General features: G+C 40.8%; 1 protein-coding gene across 1 annotated transcript in view; it reads left to right on the top strand.

The window, feature by feature from the left end:
• LOC132824806 (ankyrin repeat and SOCS box protein 15-like) overlaps positions 1-17,180 on the top strand; it is a 33,413-nt gene extending 16,233 nt beyond the window's left edge. Inside the window, exons 7-10 of the mRNA XM_060839548.1 lie at positions 2,077-2,620; positions 3,133-3,219; positions 14,435-14,588; positions 16,681-17,180. Of these exons, the coding sequence (XP_060695531.1) occupies positions 2,077-2,620; positions 3,133-3,219; positions 14,435-14,588; positions 16,681-16,856 (961 nt within the window). The 3' untranslated portion in view covers positions 16,857-17,180. The remainder of the gene's footprint in view (positions 1-2,076; positions 2,621-3,132; positions 3,220-14,434; positions 14,589-16,680) is intronic.
• Positions 17,181-20,853: the final 3,673 nt, after the last annotated feature.

Here is a 20,853-nt window from a genome sequence, read left to right on the forward strand (position 1 = left end):
AATAGAGGTCAGCTTGTACATCTATCACTAATTCATTGAGTATGTTGAGTACATATACTTATTCATATCTAAATTATACAATAAATTACATCCCTCACATAACATACCAAATTGAGCAACAAAATATTTACAATTCTTCTCTCTCAAGCCTTTTGAATAAAACTTTAAACAATCCTAGTGGATGCAAACTTTTATTTCTTCTATCATGGGATTGAGGCATCATTGATAAGGCTAGCATTTGTTGCCCATTCCTAATTGCCTTGAACTGAGTGGTTTGCTAGGCAATTTGAGGGTAGTTAAGACTTCACCACTTTACTGTGGTTCTGGAGTCACAGTTAAGCCAGACCAGCTAAGGATGACAGATTTTCTTCCCTGAACATTTTTATGACAATTGAAGATAGTTTCATGGTCACCATCACTGAGACCAGCTTTATATTCCATATTATATTAATTTAAAATTTTTTTTATCATCTATCTGGGTGTGATCTGAGCCCATGTCCCCAGAGCGTTTACTCAGGACGTCTGGATCACTATTCCATGGACATTATCACAATGTCACCATCTCACCTCCCATACAGTCCTTGCTCAGGCAAAGTCCACAGGATTGGATTGGACACTGGTTTTATATTTTACTCAGTATTGCTTTATTGACTTCAAAAGAGAGTAAAACCAGGCAGCATTCCACTCAATCCGATATGTTAATTTAAAATTGCTCCCAAACATTTTTCCAGAAAAGAATGCGGTTTTGAATCAGGACTTGGTGGTTGTGGATCCCTTGACTTCCTGATACATTGATCTCATATGTTTGGAGACCTGTCATTAACCCTTTGTTCATTCTACTGTATGGAAGGGCACACAGGGGGGAAAAAACTTTGAAGAGGAATTAAGAGCTGTAAGTATCATCATCTTTAATTAGTGCACAACATCATTGATTTTGCAGACACCAACAATACCAACATACTTTTTTCATGTGATGTACATATTGGAATGGGAAAAAATTTAGGCAACATAAACGTCAGCCCTTTGAAAGAAATAAAAATTGGTTCCTGGAAAGTCAGAGGCAGTATTTATATCAAGCAGCATCATATGATATAGCTTACATGCTCTCTATCACTTGATCTCTAAATTAAATTACTATAATTCTACCCTAAAGTCCCAGTTTTTTTTAAAAAAATGTCCCTTTTGACAGATATTTCGTTTATGCTGGGATTAATTCCTTCCCGAACCATGAGTATTTGAGGGTCATGGAGAGTTTGTGATGCATGATGTCAATAAGCAGCAATGTTTGCACTGAACAATTAATGAAAAATTGTATGTCAGCAAGCAATTGAAAATACTGATTTAATTCGAAAGGTATAGCATCTAAAAGTAGTGAAATTATATTAAACTTGGTTAAGAAACACTTGCTTTTCTGGCCTACATGCCATGAATAAATGGACATAGAAGGTATTCAAAAGCAGCAAAGAGATTTACAAGGATGTAACCAGGACTGAGAGATTACCACTATCATGAAAGGTTGAAGATGATGAGCATTCTTTTCTTCAGAGGAAACTTGATGGAGATCTTAAAAAGTTATGAATGATTTGGACGGGCTAGAGTACATATGAAATGTTTCTGCTTCTAGAAGAATCCAGAAGTAAGGGTCATGATTACAAAAAAGTTACTCATAAAAACAATAGAGAATTAAGGGGAAATTTCTTACTCAGGGCAGGGGTACAATGTGAAAATCAACCAGAGGAAGAGGTTGAGGTGAATAGCTTTGACTTGTCTGGTTTCCTTTTGAAGGCATCTATGAGAGAAAGGGAAACAGGAAGATTTATTAGAAGATTGAAATGAGATCTATGAAACAAGAGAAAACTTTTATGTGAACTATAAATACAACATGGACTAACTGGGCTGAGTGGCCTGACCCTGTGCTATATATTTATGTAATCCATGTACTGTTAAGATGTCATTTGCAGTCAGTCATCAAGGAACTCAATGATATAGGCAATGTTAAATCCTGAATTCCCTCTGCAAGATTGAACTCAAATTCATCTGTAAACATGGGCTTAATGCTATATATTTTCTTTGTAGGGCCTTGAAGCTTCTTATTCTAGTTACTCGGAAATCTGCAATAAGGAGAAGTGGGATAAGTCCAATTCATTCAGCTGCTGAAGGAGGCAGTGCCCAGTGCCTTGAATTATTGATTGAAAGTGGATTTGATGTTAATGCACTTTTAGATGAAGAAATATCTGAAAACTATGACGACAAGCGGAGAACCGCCCTATTTATTGCTGTATCTAATAATGATGTTGCCTGTACTGAACTCCTGCTTAAAGGAGGTGCATTACCAAACAGAGATCCATTATCCTGTCTCCTTGTCGCTGTAAGAGCAGGGAATCATGAGCTAGTGAATTTGCTTCTACACCATGGTGCCAATGTGAACAGCTACTTCCTACTGATTAATGACACTCATTTTCCCACTGCTATCCAGTATGCTGTCAATGATGAAATGATGCTGAGACTCTTGCTCAATAATGGCTACAATGTGCAGATATGTTTTGACTGCGTGCACTCTGAAAATGTTGGAAGATTTCTTCCCTGGCCTATGGTTGAACCAAAGTCCTACATCACCTCAGTAAGTGACCCACAATTCAGAAATGAATTGTAGAAGATCCTTTTACAATGAATTGATTTAGCTATGTGATTGCATACGACAATACCAGTCAATGGTATCTAATTTCAAAATAATTTGATACACATGAAGTGTTTGAGAAGTTTCTGAGATGTGATAAGGCCAAAGAAAGAAATATTAACTTACATTTGGATTACACTTTTCACAACCACGCATGTCCCAAAGTGTTTCACAGCCAATGAAGTGCTTTTGAAGGGTACTTAATGCTGTAGTTTAGGAAACAAAGCAGTTCATTTGCACAACCTCTAATGAGATATATATCAATTTAAAAATTTGAGTTGAGGGTTAAAATTTGGCTTGGTCACCAGGAAGGTTTGCCAGCACCTATATTTGCCTGAGATGGAAGACAAGTATCTTTTCCATTATTACAGCTCAGCTTCAGTTCTCAACTGAAGTCAATACTAAACTGTCAGTCTAGAATGCATGCTCATTGATTTTTCAATTGTTGCTTGAAGTCAGAAACATCTGAGTCAGGTGAGCATGTGAATACCAAGCCAAGGCAGCAGACAACTAATGAATTTGATCAAGCAATTGGCTCAGTGGTTAGTACTGCTGCCTTACAGCACCAGAAACCCAGGTTCGATTCCAACCTTGGGCGACTGTGCAAATTCCACGCAGACATTCTCCCTGTGCCTGTGTGGGTTTCCTCTGGGTGCTCCAGTTTCCTCTCTCAGTCCAAAAATTGACCATGCTAAATTGCCCATTGCGTTAGTCAGAAGTAAATGGGTCTGGGTGGGTTACTCTTTGGAGCATTGGTCTGGACTTGTTGGGCCAAAGTGTCTGTTTCCATACTGTAGAGCATCTAATCTCAAAATATTACATTACTGATTAACTGATGTTGCTCATGTCTCCTGGGTAGGTTGGAAAGAGCCAGAAACAGAAATGATCAGGATTGTGCATATCTGGACTGCTGCTGGCTGTGACTGACTGCACCTTAGCCTCGCTGAGGATGCTATTTTTGTGAAAAATTTCCTCAGACGTTGTCACTAAGATTGCTTCAACTTGCATTTGTCACTAAATAGGTGAGGGTGGGCATTGTCAGTGTGCATTGGTGGATTTAACTTGGCTAATTTTTCCCTAATGTGTTGATCTTCTTTGTTGTGTATTGAGGTAGGATTAATTAATAATCTTAAATGAAAAGGTTCCCTGGGGAAGAGTGATCATATTATGAAATGCTTCCATATTAACTTTGGCAGTGATCTATTAATGTGCAAAACCAAGACCTTAAATTCAAAGTAAGCTAACCTCAGAGTTATCTGGAATGAATTTGCTAAGACAAATTGAGAAATTAAATTGAAAGATATGTTAGCAGTGACAAGTAATTACATAAATTAACCATAATTTTCAATGAATGCAAAAGTGCTACAGCCATGGTTAATAGAGAAGTTAAATGACATAATAAGTTTCAAGATGTTTTGTAATGTTGCCAAAAAAGGACAGAAAAACACCTAGTTGTCTAAAGTCAACAAAAGATGAACAAGAAAATGATAGAGAGATAAAGAATATGAGAATAAACTGGCAAGAAAAGTAAAAACTGCTAAGTTTTATAAGCATGTAAAATGAAGGAGATAAGTGAGAATAAGTATGGATCTCTCATAGGCAGGGATAGGATAAACTATGATGGTGAACAATGAAATGTAGAGATGTTAAACAAATATTTGAGTCAGTCCTCATTGAATTTTGGCACCTTTGTGTCTTTTACAATGAGGTCTGAAAACAGTGCAATTCCATGAACCAGTGCCCATTGTTTCCAATGCAGGCAGCAAACAAACTCTGTGCTAGCTGCTCATTTCCAAGATTGCACTGTTCAGCTCACTCAAGCACATTGTTGAATAGCTGCACCACTAAGCAGAAGTGCAAAATTGCGAGAGACTAACACAATTCACTTTAATCTTTACAACTTGAAGCCAGTTTGTACCTCTAGAAGGAGATGTACATTTCAACTAGAAGTGGTTGGGTAAGAATTTGTAAGCTGCAGGAAGAGTGATAGTGCAATAGCAGATTCAGTAGACTCCAAGGTTCTCTGACACAGCAGTGAAGGCCTTAGTGCAAAAGGAGGATAGGGGAAGAGGAGACCTTTATCCACAGAGGGAAAATAGGCCCTCTACGCCGACACTGTGAAGGGCAATGGAACAGGTAGTTGTCCCAGTCAATGCCATCAGTGTAGTCCTGAAAAACTGGGTACAGTGCTGCAACAGGTAAATGAGTTCTCAAAGTCAATGTATGCATCTTCCAATACCAAATCTCATCAACAATGTCAGTAACTTCACACTCTGCTCAGACACCCCCCATCACTCAGCTCCTAAAAGTCTCCATCAATCTGCATTCAGATCTGACATTCATAGCTTCACCTCAACCTCATGCACCTCATATTACTGCAAACCTCATATCAATATCCTATAACTTGCACACAGTGCCAATTATTCAACCATACCAAGCACCACATTCACTTACACTTCCCTCTCTATTGCAGGGCAAGGTGGTTTGTAACTGAACCAGTAAGTATTGGACGTGCTTACATTTTGTCTCCCTGGTGGAAGAGATGATGCTGACCACCATTGCAGCAGTCATGACGGAAGGCATAAGCAGCAGTGGGGCATAAACTGTGGGAAATTATAGTATGCTCATATGTTATTTTCTTTCTCATATTCCCAGAACTGCGCACCACCACTACCCACCCCATCCACCTCCCCCCCCCCCCCCCCCCCCCCCCCCCGCCCCGCCCCCCCCCCCCCCAACTCCCATTCCTTCTCTGGTAATCACTTCAGATTTTTATTCTCTAAGTGGTGCAAGTATCAAGAATTCTCCAATCTACACACCCCACCCCACATTTAACCCTTTGTGTCCTTCCGCTTTCAACTCTCCAAATCAAGCCAGGCCGTGGAAGGAGAATGTGGAAGAGCAGGAACACAGTGATGAAGATAAAACTCCAGCATTCTTACTGTGACTTGCTGCTTGCTATCAGCACATATACTGACACTTTAGCTCAGAAGCAGGATCTGTGCAGATGAGGTACTGGGCTGGAGTGGCCTACAACCAGGGAATGGGAGTAAGCACAGCACAAGCACTGGCTTGTCAGGGGGTGAGGTCACACATGCGTTTTGCTGCACTCATGTGAAGGCTTTCTTTGGGGTAGCAGCAAGTCAAAGATTGATGGGTATGCAACTGGAAAGACTTGGTACATTGGTAGGCCAGCTAGAAATCCTGTGGTTGGTGTCAAGGATCTCGCCACTAACCACACACCACATCCCAGTACCACATTCTGGAAATCATCATGCTGAAGCACCTGAGGATGACTGTCCCCATTTGCATTGCAGCGCAAGCAGAAAACATCCAAGTATGAGTTCTACGTGAAAGCTCAGTCTACTATCATTGAAGATTATTGTCTTGTGATGCTAACAGTGCTCTCATCGTGGTTGCAGGTCCCAGTCTTCAAAGAGTCTTGCAGTGTCTCAGCACAGCCCATTATCTCTCCACCCCGGAGGCTCCCTGGGTCATTCCTGATGAAGGGCTTTTGCCTGAAACGTCGATTTTCCTGATCCTTGGATGCTGCCTGACCTGCTGTGCTTTTCTAGCACCACTCTAATCTTGACTCTGATCTCCAGCATCTGCAGTCCTCACTTTCCCATAGCAGCCTAACAGTCTGTCCTCCAGAACATAAAGTGTGTCCTGAAGGGTTGGTATTAGTCTCCTGGACCCTGACTGTCCTGTCCACTCAGCATAGACAATAGACAATAGACAATAGGTGCAGGAGTAGGCCATTCAGCCATTCAATATGATCATGGCAGATCATCCTTAATTAGTATCCGCTTCCTGCCTTATCTCCATAACCCTTGATTCCACTATCTTTGAGAGCTCTATCCAACTCTTTCTTAAATGAATCCAGAGACTAGGCCTCCACTGTCCTCTGGGGCAGAGCATTCCACACAGCCACCACTCTCTGGGTGAAGAAGTTTCTCCTCATCTCTGTCCTAAATGGTCTGCCCCATATTTTTAAGCTGTGTCCTCTGGTTCGGCACTCACCCATCAGCGGAACCATGTTTCTGCTGCCAGAGTGTCCAATCCTTTCATAATCTTATACGTCTCAATCAGATCCCCTCTCAGTCTTCTAAACTCAAGGGTATACAAGCCCAGTCGCTTCAGTCTTTCGGTGTAAGGTAATCCCTCCATTCCAGGAATTGACCTCGTGAACCTACGCTGCACTCCCTCAATAGCCAGAATGTCTTTCCTCAAATTTGGCGACCAGAACTACACACAATACTCCAAGTGTGATCTCACTAGGGCCCTGTCCAGCTGCAGAAGCACCTCTTTGCTTCTATACTCAATCCCTCTTGTTATGAAGGCCAGCATGCTATTAACCTTCTTCACCACCTGCTGTACCTGCATGCTTGCCTTCATTGACTGGTGTACAAGAACACCCAGATCTCTCTGTACTGCCCTTTTACCTAAATTAATTCCATTGAGGTAGTAATCTGCATTCCTGTTCTTGCCACCAAAGTGGATAACCATACATTTATCCACATTAAACTGCATCTGCCATGCAGAAGCCCACTCACCTAACCTGTCCACGTCACCCTGTAATCTCCTAACATCCTCATCACATTTCACCCTGCCATCCAACTTTGTATCATCAGCAAAGTTCTAATGTTATTGCTGATACCATCTTCTATATCATTAACATATATTGTAAAAAGCTGCGGTCCCAGCACTGATCCCTGCGGTACCCCACTGGTCACTGCCTGCCATTCCGAAATGGAGCCGTTTATCACTCCCCTTTGTTTCCTATCAGCCAACCAATTTTCAATCCAATCTATTACTTTGCCCCCAATACCATGCACCCTAAGTTTACTCACTAACCTCCTATGTGGGACTTTATCAAAAGCTTTCTGAAAGTCCAGGTACACTACATCTACTGGATCTCCCTCATCCATCTTCAGAGCTACATCCTCAAAAAACTCCAGAAGATTAGTCAAGCATGATTTCCCCTTCATAAATCCATGCTGACTCTGTCCTATCCTGTTACTACTATCCAGATGTGCCGTAATCTCATCCTTTATAATAGACTCCAGCATCTTTCCCACCACTGAGGTCAGACTAACTTGTCTATAATTTCCTGCTTTCTCTCTCCCACCTTTCTTAAAAAGTGGTATAACATTAACCACTCTCCAGTCCTCAGGTACCGATCCCGAATCTATCGAATTCTGGAAAATCATCACCAATGCATCCACGATTTCCCGAGCCACCTCCTTCAGTACCCTGGGATGTAGACCATCAGGCCCCGGGGACTTATCAACCTTCAGACCTAACAGTCTCTCCAACAGCAAATTCTGGCAAATACAGATTCCCTTAAGTTCAGGTCCTTCAGTCACTGTTACCTCAGGGAGATTGCTTGTGTCTTCCCCAGTGAACACAGATCTGAAGTACCCATTTAATTCTTCTGCCATTTCTTTGTTCCCCGTAATATATTCCCCTGTTTCTGTCTTCAAGGGCCCAATTTTAGTCCTAACCATTCTTTTGCCTTGCACATACTTGAAAAAGCTTTTACTATCCTCCTTTATATTATTGGCCAGTTTACCTTCGTACCTCATTTTTCCTCTGTGTATTTCCTTCTTAGTAATCCTCTGTTGTTCTTTAAAAGCTTCCCAGTCCTCCGTTTTCCCACTTATCTTTGGTATGTTATACTTTTTCTCTTTTAACTTTATATGAATCTTAACTTCCCTCGTCAGCCACGGCCACCCATGCCTCCTCCTGGGATCTTTCTTCCTTTTAGGAATGAACTGATCCTGCAACTTCTGCATTATACACAGAAATATCCGCCGCTGTTCCTCCACAGTCATCCCTGCTAAGGTATTTCACCATTGAACTTTGGCCAGCTCCTCCCTCATAGCTCCATAGTTCCCTTTATTCAACAGAAGTACTGTCACTTCCGACTGTATCCTCTCCCTCTCAAATTGCAGGTTGAAATATTATTGTATTATGGTCACTACTTCCTAATGGCTCCTTCACTTCGAGGTCTCTGACCAATTCTGGGTCATTACACAACACTAGATCCAGAATTGCCTTCTCCCTGGTCGGCTCCAGCACCAGCTGCTCTAAGAATCCATCTCTGAGGCACTCCACAAAGTCTCTTTCTTGAGGTCCAATACCACCCTGATTCTCCCAGTCTACCTGCATGTTAAAATCCCCCATAACAACTGTAGTAACATCTTTACCACAGGGCAATTTCAGCTCCTGATTCACCTTACATCCGACATCCAGACTACTGTTTGGGGGCCTGTAGATGACTCCCACGAGGGTCTTTTTACCCTGCGTATTTCGCAGCTCTATCCACACTGACTCTACATCCCCTGACTCTAGGTCCCCCCGCGCAAGGGACTGAATATCCTCCCTTACCAACAAGGCCACTCCACCCCCTCTGCCCGTCAGTCTGTCCTTACGATAGCACGTGTAGCCTTGAATATTCATTTCCCAGGCCCTGTCCACTTGAAGCCACGCCTCAGTTATCCCCACAATATCGTACCTGTCAATTTCCAAAAGAGCCTCAAGCTCATCCATCTTATTTCTAATGCTTTGTGCATTCATATACAGTATTTTTAATTTGACAATATTCATTCTCTCACCATGGCTACTTGCTGTGTCCTTGCTGTTGGCCTGCCTGCCCGTCCAGATTGCGACCACACATGACAATAGTGCATTCTGAAGCCAAGCCTTCTAGGCCGGAGCTGCGTGAAGTTGCCCTACGAGACCATCTGCAGTCTCTCCTACTGAAAATCAGCAGCCTTCAACCAGCCACAATACAGATACCATCATTGGGATAGGCAAAAACATTTAAACAACAGGCACTGAGAGAATGAGCAAAGGTGATTAATATACATTTATATGACACATTGGATGTTTGTTTGGCAAAGTTGGTTTGCAATGTTGGCTTTGTTGTGACTTTTACCACAGCGTTCTAATTGTGAACACGTGTAACAGGTAATGGGAAGTTGGGATTGCTTTCACATGCATCTGTGCACTTAAATGAGATCATCCCAGTACAGCTGGGAAGGGAACTATGGTCATTGCCGCCTCCAGCTCTTCCTTTTCCTCTCCTTTAGCTGTTTGCCATATAACCGATGGCAAGGGCTATTCTCCTCGTGATGGTATACAGAATGCAGTGGACAACAATAAGTGATAACTCGAGTACTGTAGGGTTCCTCCTCAGTGAGCCAAGCAGTGGATGTCTTATTTACACATTCCAGTAGTCTATTTAATGAGATTTTGTGTGGGGGTATGATCCTGGTTTTGTACATATTGTGTATATATAGATATAGATATAGATAGATTGATAGATTAACAATGGAGTCATGAGCCAACTGGTCAGTGGACAGCCTTTGTCACCCAGGAACAGATGTCTGGTGATAGCATGAAAGACTGGCCCAGTATAAAATCTTCATGATCATTGCCAGGCTAACAGGCATTGACTTGCACAGCGTTCTGTATTTACTCACATCACCTGGATATAGAGGGAATGGATCCTGTTGAGTTTACAGTGCATTGCTGAATGTATGTTCAGCATAAAGCAAGATGCATAGTCAGTGGGAATTGACTTCTCGCATAATGGAGAAGTCCACTAAAATTGTGTATTTGTTCCATCTTATCTCTCTGGAAAGAGTGGATGCAATGTGATCTTTTCTTTGTGTACATGGCACGTCAAGAACCTCTCTAATACAACTCTTGAAGTCAGAATGAACGCTTCCACCACATGCCAAATCTCTCACTGTACATTTTTAGTAGCAGTACAAATCATGAAATCCCACTCCTAACTCAGCAATAGCCAGTGGGAATCAATCAGCAATAACCTGAAAATAGGTCTTCCTTTACAGAACATTTTTGGACAATAGATGCTGCTAAGGAATGGCTATTCAGCTATGCTGAATTAAGACAGAGCATAATCTGGACCATTCAGGTTCAAATAACTGTTACTCAGTTCGCTGGATGACTGGGTTGTGATACAGAGTGATGCCAACATCGTGCTTTCAATTTCTGCACTGGTTGAGGTTACTATGAAGGACTCTCCTTCTCTCCCTCTCCCATAACCTGAGGTGTGGTGAGCCTCACTTAATGAACAACCAGTTGTCTCTCCCCAGTGAGAGAACAATCATAGGGTCATAGAGCTGTACAGCATGGAAACAGACCCTTTGGTCCAAGTCGTCCGTGCCAAATAAGTACTCTGAATTAACATAGTCCCTTTGCCAGGAGGTGGCTGATGTCCCTCTAAACCCTTACTATACATATACTTACCTAGATGCCTCTTAAATGTCATAATTCTACTAGCTTCCACCACATCCTCTGGCAGCTCACTTCCATACGCACACCACCCTCTGTGTGAAAACATTGCCCCTTAGGTCCCTTTTAAATCTTTCCCCTGTCACCCATAATCTTATGCCCTCTAGTTCTGGACTTCCACACCTCAGGGAAAAGACCTTGTCCTCTGGGACTATGGAGATTTTACCTTTACACACTGAGTCACATGAACCCGGGACCTACTCATAATACTGCTGAGTTGCTCCCAGGCAGCCACACTCATAACTTCATCAAGATGATATCTGCACAACTGCCATCAAAAATATGCTTGTGCAGACAACATATTTCAAACCTAAAACTACTCCATAATGCTACATTTATGGTTCCTGTCCAAGTTAATTTAGTAGTCATGTTTAAAAAGCTAGGGAAGAATCTGATGATTGTGAAAAACCTGAAGTAATATTAGTAAAAACAAAATACTGAAGAAATTAATGGGAATAAAACTGTACAAATCCCTGGACTCTATTGTATTCACTATAGGGTTTTAAAAGTTGTTTACAGAGATAGTGAATGAATTGGTTTTGATCTTTCAGAATTGACAAAAAAGGAGGGCAAGAGAAAATAGGGAACAATAGGGCAATTAATCTGACATCAACTGAGAAAGTCTATCATCTGTAAAGACCCAGTAACAAAGCACTAGGAATATCATTACATGATAAAACAAAGTCACTAAGTTTTGTGAAAGGGAAATAAACAATTCTGTAATGGTTTTTTGATGATGTATTGAGTAATGTAGATAAGGAGAAACCAGTAGATACAATATATTTAAATTTTGAGAAGGCATTTGATAAGATTCCATGGAAAGGGTTGTTAGGAATTACTGATAATGTGTTAGAATGGATTAAGGATTGATTACCAGGTAGAAAACAGTAAATAGAATGAATGGTTCATTTTCAGGATGGTGGAATGTATCTTATTGAGCACTATATTGATCAGTGCTTGGCCTTAACTGTTTATAGTGAATATTAATGACTTAGATGAGGAGACTGGTTGTAGTATCTCTAGGCTTGGTGATGATACTATGTAGGAAACTAGGTGGGAAATAAGTTAAGCTGTGAGGAGGAGATAAAAGGCTAAAAAGGGATACAGACTGATTAGAGAATTGGGGAAGAAGGTGGCAGATGGAGACTAATGTAGAAAAGTGTAAATTATCCACTTCTGCAGGAAGAATGGAAATATAGATTTTTTTTCAAAGATGAGGATAGTGCATATTGAATTCAGAGGGACTTGAGTCTCTTATACAAGAACCACAGAAAGTTAACATGCTGGTCTAGGAAGTGATGAGAAAAGCAAATGGAATGCTCGCGCTTCTTATAAAGGGGTTTCAATAAAAGGATGACCAAGTCTTGCTGCAATGTTTGATCAGAAGTACAGTGTACTTTCCTTCAACATACAACAAAAGGATGCGTAGACTGATTTCTGGGATGAGTGAGCTGTCCCATAAGGTGAGTTGACAGAATGGGCCTGTTTTCTTCAGAGTTTAGAAGGAAAGATTATTTTATTGAAACATCTAAAATTCTTTGAGCTCTCAGTAAAGCAGATACATCTCAAGGTCATAACTCAGAATGAGGCAGCAGCCATTTAGGTCTGTGATAAAGAATTTATTCACTCAGAGAAATATAAATTTTTGAAGCTCTCTAGTAGAGGATGCTCAACTAATAAGTGTCTGTGATTGCTAGGATCTGAGGCATGGGGGTAAAATGGGAAAATGGATTGATGTATAACCTTAGCCATAACGTTATTAAAACTGGCTACATGGCTGATTCATGTTCTTATTTTGTATGCTGTTCTTCCTCCTCCAAACAGTAGAGTGACTTCCAACTGAGATTTGGAAGACCACTATTTAGATTGAAATGATGACAAATCTCACTGACAACAGTGTGAGTTAGAAAACATCAAAATCAACAAGGTTACTAAAAACAAACATTAAATGACAACTGAATTTTCAACTTGTGATCCAGATAAGTTCACTTAACCAAACACTTCATCTGTTCAGGATATGCCTAACCCTCATATGTGCTCATTTCCATATGATTTGTATTATTTTTACATGTTGTTTTAATATTGTTACTCATTTTTGAAGAGTCATCAGCTCTGGAGGTGATTGATGGTGGTGTCCTTGGCAGAAGGTTGCAGGGAGGAGATCCTGCCATCTTTCCACCTCTCTCGGATTAAGTCTGGGGCAGAAGGCTTCTGGGCAGCAGTGTATTCTACCAGAGGCAGGTGGGAATCTCGCCATTCTGACAGATTGCCCAGTAAACCCTGCTAAGTTTGACTGCAGCCTTCTTGAAGGAGGAGGGTTCCTCAGTCATAGGCACCCTGTGCCCAACACAGTATCCTGGCATCAGAAAAGGCAGAGGGAGTGGGAACCACAAGAAGCCAATTGCCCCACAATTGCTGTCAATCTCCTTCCCCATCTATCAATCCCTTCCTTGGAACTCCATGCCTCCACCTACCAAACTCTGGAAGGTTTAGCACAAATCCTGTGTTTAGGTCCTGATGCAATATTGGCAGTGCCCACTGCTTCTCATTATGTGCCCATATTCACTAGCCTCTGAATGACCAGCAGCTGTCAGGACTGGGATGGCCACCCTGCTGGGTTGTTAATTCAGTGGGAGATGCGAGACTGTCCAGGTAAATGCTTAATTACATTGTACTAGCACCAGAAAAACAACATAGAACTCCCATCCATGCTTCATCTGCATTGCTGATATTGCAACTAAATTCCATCCATTGCCTTTGTCCTCTACAACAAACTGTGTCCCCACAACTCCTATTCAATTCCCCTTTCACTTTCTTAGACTAAACCAAACTGTTTGAAACATCAGATACTTCATATCTTCTCCATCACAACCATTACCTACTCATATAACAATGCTTGCCTGTACTCTGCCTCAGTTTATCTGCTGTTAAAACTCCCAACTATGTTCTTGTTACCTGTAGATTTGATGCTTCCAGTGTTCCCTTACAATAGGGATATGGCTAGCCTGCCACCTGTGCCCTTCATAAACTTGAGCTCATCAGCAACTCTGTCCACATCCTAATTTACCTCAAGTTCCACTCATTGAACTACATTTGCTCTTGATCTACTAATGCCCCAATTTTACGAATACTATCCCTCTGTTCAAGTGCCTATTATTTAGGCACTCGAATCTTCCCAATTTTTAATTTCTCTCCAATTCTGACCTATTACACACTTCCCAATCCCTTTAGCTGTGCCTTTGGCTGCCCTGGACATTGAGATTCTCTCCTTAAACACCGCTGCCTCTCTACCTCACTCTCCTCCTTTCAGACTCTTCTTGGCCAGATTTTTAGTCAACCTTCCTAATTTCTCCATCATTAGCACAATGCTTAATTTTGTACGTGTGCCCATGTTTTTGACATTCTCCTGTTCTTTACTGTTGTTTGTAGTTTTGTGAATTCATCACCGTCTCCTGGTTAAGTCATTTGGTCGGCAGGGTGGTGCGTGTGCTAATAGATTACGTGGATTACGTTCCCTTCTGTGTGAAATTAAAGCCTGTTCTTGAGAAGCAAAAGGAGTGGCCGGAGATCCGTGACATCATGGGTAAATCAGCTTTCATTCTGTTCCCTTGCCAGAAAATTATGGTGTATGGAGTGAAAAGGACATAAAATGGTGGAGAAACTCAACATGCAAAACGTCACAAAACAGTTGGTTTTTCTGAGTGCAGCATGCTTCAGATCTGATTTGGCTGGAATGGTTGTTCCCTCTGACTCAGATCGTATGAACAGCAGCAATCATGAGATTTCTCAATGTGTCTAGCTCCAACAACACTCAAAAAGCTTTACATCGTTCAGAATAAAGCAGCCAGCATGATTGGCACCCCATTCGCCACCTTCAACATTCACTTCCTTCATCAAGTAATGCACTGTGGCAGAAATGTGTACCATCTGCAAGATACACTGCATTAGTCATTGGGATGTACAGCGCGGATCAGACACTTTAGTCCAACTTGTCCATGCCGCCCAGATATCCCAACCCAATCTAGTCTCATTTGCCAGCATTTGGCCTATGTCCGTCTGAACCCTTCCTATTCCTGTACCCACACAGATGCATTTTACATGTTGTAATTGTACCAGCCTCCACCACTTCACCTGGGAGTTTATTCCATACTCTCACCACCCTTTGTGTGAAAAAAGTTGTCCTTTTGGTCCCTTTTAAATCAGTAAATTACTAAGGTTTCTTCCATAGCACCTTTCAATACTCCTTTACCATCCAGAAGGACAAAGGTAGCAGATGCATGAGAATGCCACCATTTCCAAGTTTCATTTTCTTTCACGCACCATCCTGAATTGGAATTACATTCCTTTACTGTTGCAGAATCAAGTATTTGCTGAACAGCACAATACGTGTCCCAATAGTCCAGGGATTGCAGCAGTCCAAGAAGGAAACATCTTCTCCAGGGCAAAGAGGGATGGGCCACAGATTTTGGCCTTGCCCACATCCCAGTTTGGAATAATAACTTCTTAAAAAATGATTGAATGGAAAACCAAAGATTAAATTGTGATCTTTTGAGATACTGAGTTTTGACAGCCAAAGTGTGCATTGTGAGATGCACAAGGGGGTATCCATTATAAGGGGGTATCCACCACATGGGGGTAGCCCTGGAAGGGGAGGACAATAAAGGGGCAGAGAAGGCAAACAGTGTCTTCCTCTAGCCTAATCATGGAGCAGAAAAACTGAGGCAACATTGTGGAATAGTTCATTGCTCTGAGTTTGCAAACCACTTTGTCTAAATGGCAGCCTAGCTCCATAGTCATCAATATGGTCGAGCCCCCTCAGAGGCCCTAACTGTGATCTGTATCACTGCCTGTACCTGTCAGAGAGGCTTTACTGGATGATTTCAGTAGCAAATGCAGCAGGCAGCTTGCATTTTGCTCCCTAATCTTGACAATCTCCAATTTGCTTAAAGCAGATCCCAACATATGTACATTTAAATGTCTGTGCACAGCTCTGTTCACTGGCAGCAAAATATTTGCATCGTTTATCATGTAGGTGAATTTTGAATCAAGCCCTACAGTATCTCTCACCGTGCTTCAGTTTGTATGCAGCTCTATTGGTCAAGACTTGGAAGAATATGTTTAGACTGTCACCTGCAGGACTCAGTTGTCACCTTCTCAGTAGCTGAAAATCCTGCTCAGCTGAAGACGTTCAACAGACAGTGAAAGCTGATAACAATCTCTGCTGGTATTAATCCAGTTTATTCATCTGTTGGGCTCATTCACTCTTCCAGGTCACATTTTTCCCCAAGTCTTTTTTTAACTTGTATTGTGGTGCAGTGGTAGCATCCTTACTTCAGGTCCAGAAGCTCTAGGTTTAGATGCTATGCCCCCATTTTGCTCTACTTTGCCCATAATGTAAACCAATTCAATGGAAGTCAATGGCCCAACCTTTAGAAATTAGGGCAGCAGAAAAGGCAGAGCGAATGATACACTTCACAAAACAAAAAATTCATTAGCATCTCCCAAATTTGATTGCAAAATTATGCAATATATGAATATATTGCTACCTTGCTGACTGCAATGCTGTGAGCTCAGATTTTCTTTTACACTTTTGAACCCTCTTTGGCATTAATGGTGGTCTGGTTAAAATTCACTAACTGGAAAATAATATTGGAATAACTTTGATTTTCTTGCAGAAAACCCTCGTTGTTTGAAGCATTTGTGTCGACTAAAAATACGCAAACACGTGGGACAAAGACGACTGCAAAACCGAGCGTGTTTAGCATTGCTTCCTCTGCCTCCAGTGCTGGTGGAATATATTTTATATAAGGAATATGACCTGTATGGAAGAGGTCTTGACTTGCAGTATTAGAAATGGAAATTGCAATCACTTGTGCCTTGGTGTCAGAGCCACAGTTGGGACCCATTTTTGACTTTAAGAAAGCATTTGGCATAACACAAATGGGTTACCAACTGCAATAACAAAAATATTTCTTCTCTCTGAATAAGCCAGCACTGCAACAAATGATATCCCCACAGCTTTAAGTGTTGGAAGACTGCTGATTGAACTGCTTTGCAATTAAAATATTTGCAATTCGCACAAGGCTGAAAATACAGGGCTTTCCAAATGTAAGGTTTGCCACACCTAAAGTTTTTTTTTAAACAGTCACTCATGCGCGCCCAATAGAGAAACCTCCACCAGTATTTTTTGCAATATTAAATGTTAATGAGATATCATAGCTAAACTTGAACCTTCGTAATAAAGTTAACTCTGTCAGATACAATCCTTTCATTTGGTGAAAGCTTTTGTTGCATGCTTTTTAATCCGATACGATTTTCAAAGTTGGCTTTAAGTGCAACCACTCCAATACCAAAGTTGTATCATCGGGAGTAAATATCCTTTCCAGTCTTCCAGTTTTCTCCCTATTTTTGCCGACTCTAGTACCGCTGGTGCTATCAGTGATCATTGCCCTCTGATATGTTGTCTAGCATGTGAACTCTGACATCAATTAGTGACAGGATGTTTAACAAGGATGTAGAGCACATCTTCGCCAAATGTTCATGCTAAGCATGTATACTCCAAGATAATTAGCAAAAATTAAAGCAAAGGGAGTTAGCTTGCATTCATATGAGCTGGCTAAAGAGTAATATGGAATGTGAAATATAATTTGGGTTTCTCTACAAGCTCCCAGATGAATCTATTCTGGTTTTATGTATGCGATTGGTACCAAAAGTAGTAACTGTATTTCAGGAATACCTCATTGTCATAAAGCATTTTGGGAACATCTTGTGAAAGGCACTACTGTCTATAAATAATGCATTTTTTTTAGCAATATATACAGGAAAGCCTTAATAATATTCAGTTACTGACATTGGCAAGCCAGTTTATATTAAATGACCAATACTTAAATGACAGTTTGATAGAGAAAACAAGATGCATCTATCCATGCTGGTAGAGGGTTGATATTTGACAGAGTTACCCCCATAGCCAAGAATAGATAAGCCTCACCCAAGGATGGATAAAAATTCAAGTTGGTACACAAGCCAAGTGCTCAGCCTATGCAGTCACTGGGATGAAACTATATCTTATATCTTCATTCAGCAGGTCCCCTAATAGCAATATACTCCCAACAAATCACTCCTCACTTTGCCATTTGCGTCATGCTGAGATACTAATAGTCTACAGGAACTGTTAATCTTCTCAAACCACACATCCACAAATATTGATGAACGTTTAGAAAAATAAGATTTCTCTTTCTAAGAGCTGTTTCTCAATTAAACAGTGTTTCTTTTCTTAAATGTTATGTTATGCAGAGTTCTCTTACAATCTTGCTTCATTGTTTTGTATAAGTATGTTTTACTGATTGTGTTCAAGAAGTAAATGTAGAAAAAATAAACTATTTACTTTGTGCTAAAAGATTTGCATTTGCTTATGTCTAAAATATTCTACTATTATTTTCAATTATTTTATTTTCCTGGATTGTTAGTTCTAACATCGACTGAGCTAATGCATTGATTTGCCTGTGCTGTTCTACATGTTTCCGTTTGAAAACAGGATGTTGAGAAGAATAACTAACTTGCCAGCTCCTTTTATGCCTGGATCAGAATTTCAATAGATTGTTATTTAAAGCAGACTGTAAACAAGTCTGTTTACAAAATACCTGAAGACACTTAACAAAAATAACTGTTTTCCATCAAATTGACTAATCTTTTAATCTGTGATGTGCCCTTCAAGTGGGATTCATGGGTGTATTACTGACATCAAGCCCCAGAGTACGATTGCTTTGTATTGGATGAGGACTGAATTACAGCACGTAATTTCCTACATTAAGTGAATATTATGACTCATTATGTAAAAAATGGACTGGCCTGTTCAAGATCAGATCTGTGTTAGATTTAATTGTTGTGTTAAGAAATATATCTTATTGTTCAGATATTTTCATGACTTAATTAGGTTCACCATTTTGTAAAAGGGTTTTGTGTAAATTATTGTACAACCTGATACATTTGGATGAATTTCATCTGGATTTCCCTGATGGGAATTTAGCAGAAAAGTCATTCAATCACATGTGCAGGAGTTTCTTTTCCATTAGGATTGAATTGAAGGCATATCATTCTTCTTCTATGTTAGTTATGTCCCTCCAGTTGAAGGTCCAATATGATATCAGTATCGTGTTAAATTTAGAGTATGATTAGCTTTTGTTTCTGAACAAAAAGGTTGAGTAAGGAAACAATCATTTATTACATCTTCAAATTTTCCAGCTGTCGCATCACAGGATTATATATGTTGTATGGCACAGAAAAGGAACATTCGACTCAACCAGATACTAGTTCAAGCTGTATTTGAGTGTTACGCATCTTTCCTCACTTAAATCTATCATTGTAGTCCTCTCTTTCATTCAACCCTTGTGCACATCTGACTTCTCCTTACATATATCTATGCTGTTCACTTCAACCACTCCCTGTGGAAGTAAGTTGCCTATTTTCACCAATCCTGCTGTAAAGAAGTTGCTTCTGAATTCCCTTTTAGATATCTCACATTGCTGGCCTTTCTACACGAGGAAACATTGACCCCTGTGTCCAAATCTAAAAGTCTTCCATAACCATAAAACCTATGCATGTTTTAAATTCCCTGAAGCTTTTATTACTTAACTTGCTTGGTTGCTTATATCAAACACATTATTTTGTAGCTTTAGAAAGAGCTTAGGCTATTCTAAAGCTGATTCCTTATTTTCACAGTCTCCTTGTGAACTCAATAGATGGCAATGAAATATTTCAAAACCATGACAGTACTCTCTGGCAGAAAGGTAGGTAAGGGACAAAATTCAGAATCCCAATCATGGGATGAACTTTTGCAATTAATGTTTCCAAATTTTAAGCTTCCTGACAGCACACAAGAAGGGGCCTTTTTCCCTGCAGCCTGAATACTCATTAAAAGGCCAGTTTGCCAATTTTTTTTGTTCCCTTTCCCAATTCGGTTCTGCTTGAGTGAGCAATACAGGTTTCCAAATGTCTGAATATACATAAGGCCACTTCTGGCATGTTAGGCTCCTCCCTGGGCTTTGGAGTGACTAGCTACTGCTTGTACTTCTTGGTGGTGGGGCGGGCATTCATCTATGCTCCAACATCATTGGCATTGGGTGGCTGGCATGTGGTTTGCAGGATCACCAAAGGAGGGAGGCTGGAGTGTAATAGGCTTGGGTAGGCTGGCCAATGGGGAAAGTTTGCCTCTGACTAAGGGTGGAAATCTTCCTGTCCAAGGCTGTTTGGCTGACCGGTTCTGCTCTTTTATCTATTTTTGCACCAAGATTGTAATGAGATCAGGACATGAGTGGCTGTGGTGGAACCTAACCTGAACATCAATGAACATATTATTATTGAATAAATGCCCCTTGATAGTACTATTGATGATCCCTCCATCACTTTGTCAAGTGTAGATTAAGTAGTGGTAATTAGCTCATTTGGATTTGTCCTTCTCCTTGTGTACAGGACAGATCCTGACAATTTTTCACATTGTTAGACAGATGCCAGTGTTGTAGTTATACCGGAACAGCTTGGCTAGGGTATGGCAAGTTCTGGAGCACTTGCTAGAATGTTATTAAGGCTCATTGCCTTTGCAATATCCAGTGCCTTCTTGATATCATGTGAAGGGAATTGAATTAGCTGAAGGTTGGCATCCATGATGCCGAAGACATCATGGGGAATGTTCCCTCAGCTGTTCGGAGATTTTGTGAGCACCATGTGCGCATGAAACACATTGACTTCCAATTCTGTTAGACACTGCTGGACACTGGTCTCAGAAGTCTGCCCAGGAAATCTGCCATCCTTACCTGGTCTGGCCTACAAGTGGCTCCAGACCCACAACAATA

Source organism: Hemiscyllium ocellatum, chromosome 19 (assembly GCF_020745735.1).
Source record: "Hemiscyllium ocellatum isolate sHemOce1 chromosome 19, sHemOce1.pat.X.cur, whole genome shotgun sequence".
NCBI classification, from domain to species: Eukaryota; Metazoa; Chordata; class Chondrichthyes; order Orectolobiformes; family Hemiscylliidae; genus Hemiscyllium; species Hemiscyllium ocellatum.